At 38.0% G+C, this 2,026-nt stretch overlaps 1 protein-coding gene across 1 annotated transcript in view; it reads right to left on the bottom strand.

Moving 5' to 3' along the window:
- The window catches only part of CAGE1 (cancer antigen 1), a 51,561-nt gene that overhangs the window by 3,331 nt on the left and 46,204 nt on the right, over window positions 1-2,026 (bottom strand). Inside the window, exon 11 of the mRNA XM_011367073.2 lies at window positions 1,437-1,505. Coding sequence (XP_011365375.1) covers window positions 1,437-1,505 — 69 coding nt within the window. The remainder of the gene's footprint in view (window positions 1-1,436; window positions 1,506-2,026) is intronic.

Below are 2,026 nucleotides of genomic sequence, written 5' to 3'. Positions count from 1 at the left end.
GGGAAGCTTTTCCTTTGCCATTGGCTGAATACCTAGCAGGCCCAATGATTTTTTGATCACTCTTAATAGCCAGTTTTCACGGTGAAGCATAAACATAGTCTCAATTTAGTAAGCAGAAAGTCCAGTCTTAAATATTAATCAATCCTTTAATCTTCATTCAAAAGTGGGACTTCTCCTCCCCCTCTCTCAGCTAAGGCTTTAGTTGGTAGACATCACTTGCCCTTGGAGATCAGTTTCTGCTCTCTCTTTGCTCACAACCTCCTCTATTTACAGCAGGAGGGAGAAGTAAAGTGGTAGGATATTCTTACTTGGCTGGGTGGCTACAGAACCTCCGGGCGTGGCAAATGGCCAAAGCTGATTCTCTCTCTTTGGAGTTTGCCTTTGCTGAGGACCTCTGTCTTACAGTTCCCTTGACCCAGGCTGATGCATCTCTCCTCTGGTGGTCACTTGATATTTCTTTATTGGCCTCCAAGAATTTGGTGTCCTCTTCCTGATGCTGATATTCCTCCAGGCAGCTTGGGCAAGAGCCCCAAATAACTCATCTCTCACCCGGCATGGTTCTTAAAATTGATGACAATTTTAGGGAGAACAGGCCACCCCCAACACAGCCTCTCTGTCATGCTGCTGCAGCTTTCTTTAGTTTTCTCAGGCACGAGTGAGTCACTGATCTTCTGTGTTTCCCAATATTTAGGAAAAGCATTTCAAAGCTCTTTAGGTGATCACCTGGAAACCCCTCACAAGCCTTTAGGTAAAAGAGGTAGAATTACTTCGGATTAATGGGAACTCACAACATAACAGTCAAAGAAATCTCTTCTCCAATCTTTCTCACTTTCCACACTTTTAATATATTGGATCTGGACAAGGGATATGAGTCATGAAACAAGTTCCTTGAAATTTCCATCAGAACCTCTGCACATGGAAAACTCACTCTCTTTTTGGGAACTAGAAATGTTTTATTAGCACTTCAGGAACTGGGCCAGGAAGAGTCCCATTCTGACATTCTACTATGGCCTTAGGCAATCCCATTAGGTTTGAGAATATGCCTTGTTCCATCGAATACTGAGAATCTTCTAAAATAATGGATCATAAGATTTAACATTAGTGTAAGAAAATCTGGTCATGAAATCTGGTCTGCTATGTATTTATACCAGGGTAAGTTGTTTTATTGTAGACAAAAATCTTAGCTCGTAATCTTTATAGTGTCTTCCTTAGAAGTAATCAGAAGTTCCATGGGGCCAGGGAACCTGGTTTTCCGATTCAGGTCCTACAAAAAACATTTATTAAGCAACTATTTTATTCTAGTTAGTCACATAATTTATCTTGTTTGTCTTAAATTGACATAAGGAAAAAAGGTTTTTAAAAGTGTATTACTTATTATTATAGATATATTCTAAAGTTAAAGACATTATTATTTATAAAAATAAATAAAAACTTACTTTGGTTTTTTGGCTCTCTCTCTAGGCCTCCTAATTAAATCTTCCAAATGTTTATTCCTCTCTTCTAAACTGAAAGAAGAAACAATTAAAATTTATGACTAAAATTGACTTTTCTAAACTAACATTTTGTAAAATTCATTGGAGGATTTGTGTAAATAAATGCAAATGGTGGTCTAGCTTTTTCCACATCATCCATCCATCTCACTGTATGGATATTTGAGATTCTTTCTTAGCAACTCAAATTATTTAATCAGTTTTTGCCTTTATAGTTTCCAGGTATAATGAAGAAAAGTAGATAGTAGTAAACGTATAAAGTGACATCTAGATGTTCTTCTATTTGTTTACACAGTGGGTAGAGAATTGATCACTCTGTATGAGTGAACCCAACATGATCCTGGGGGTAACCTGTTAAAAACAAAACCTCTGAGCTGTGAACTGCTTTAACATGGGAAGATGTGCAATAGTGTTCCAAGAAGGATCTCAGCATTCGGGTGGCCTGCTAGAGACTTATTTATATTTTTTATGGCTTTTAGCAAAAGAGATCCTAGTGGGCTCCCTTGTTGGCCCTAAGAGGGCAAATTTAATTAAGA

Source organism: Pteropus vampyrus, unplaced genomic scaffold (genome assembly GCF_000151845.1).
Source record: "Pteropus vampyrus isolate Shadow unplaced genomic scaffold, Pvam_2.0 Scaffold129, whole genome shotgun sequence".
Classification (NCBI taxonomy): Eukaryota; Metazoa; Chordata; class Mammalia; order Chiroptera; family Pteropodidae; genus Pteropus; species Pteropus vampyrus.
This window is presented reverse-complemented; position numbering and strand designations above follow the sequence as displayed.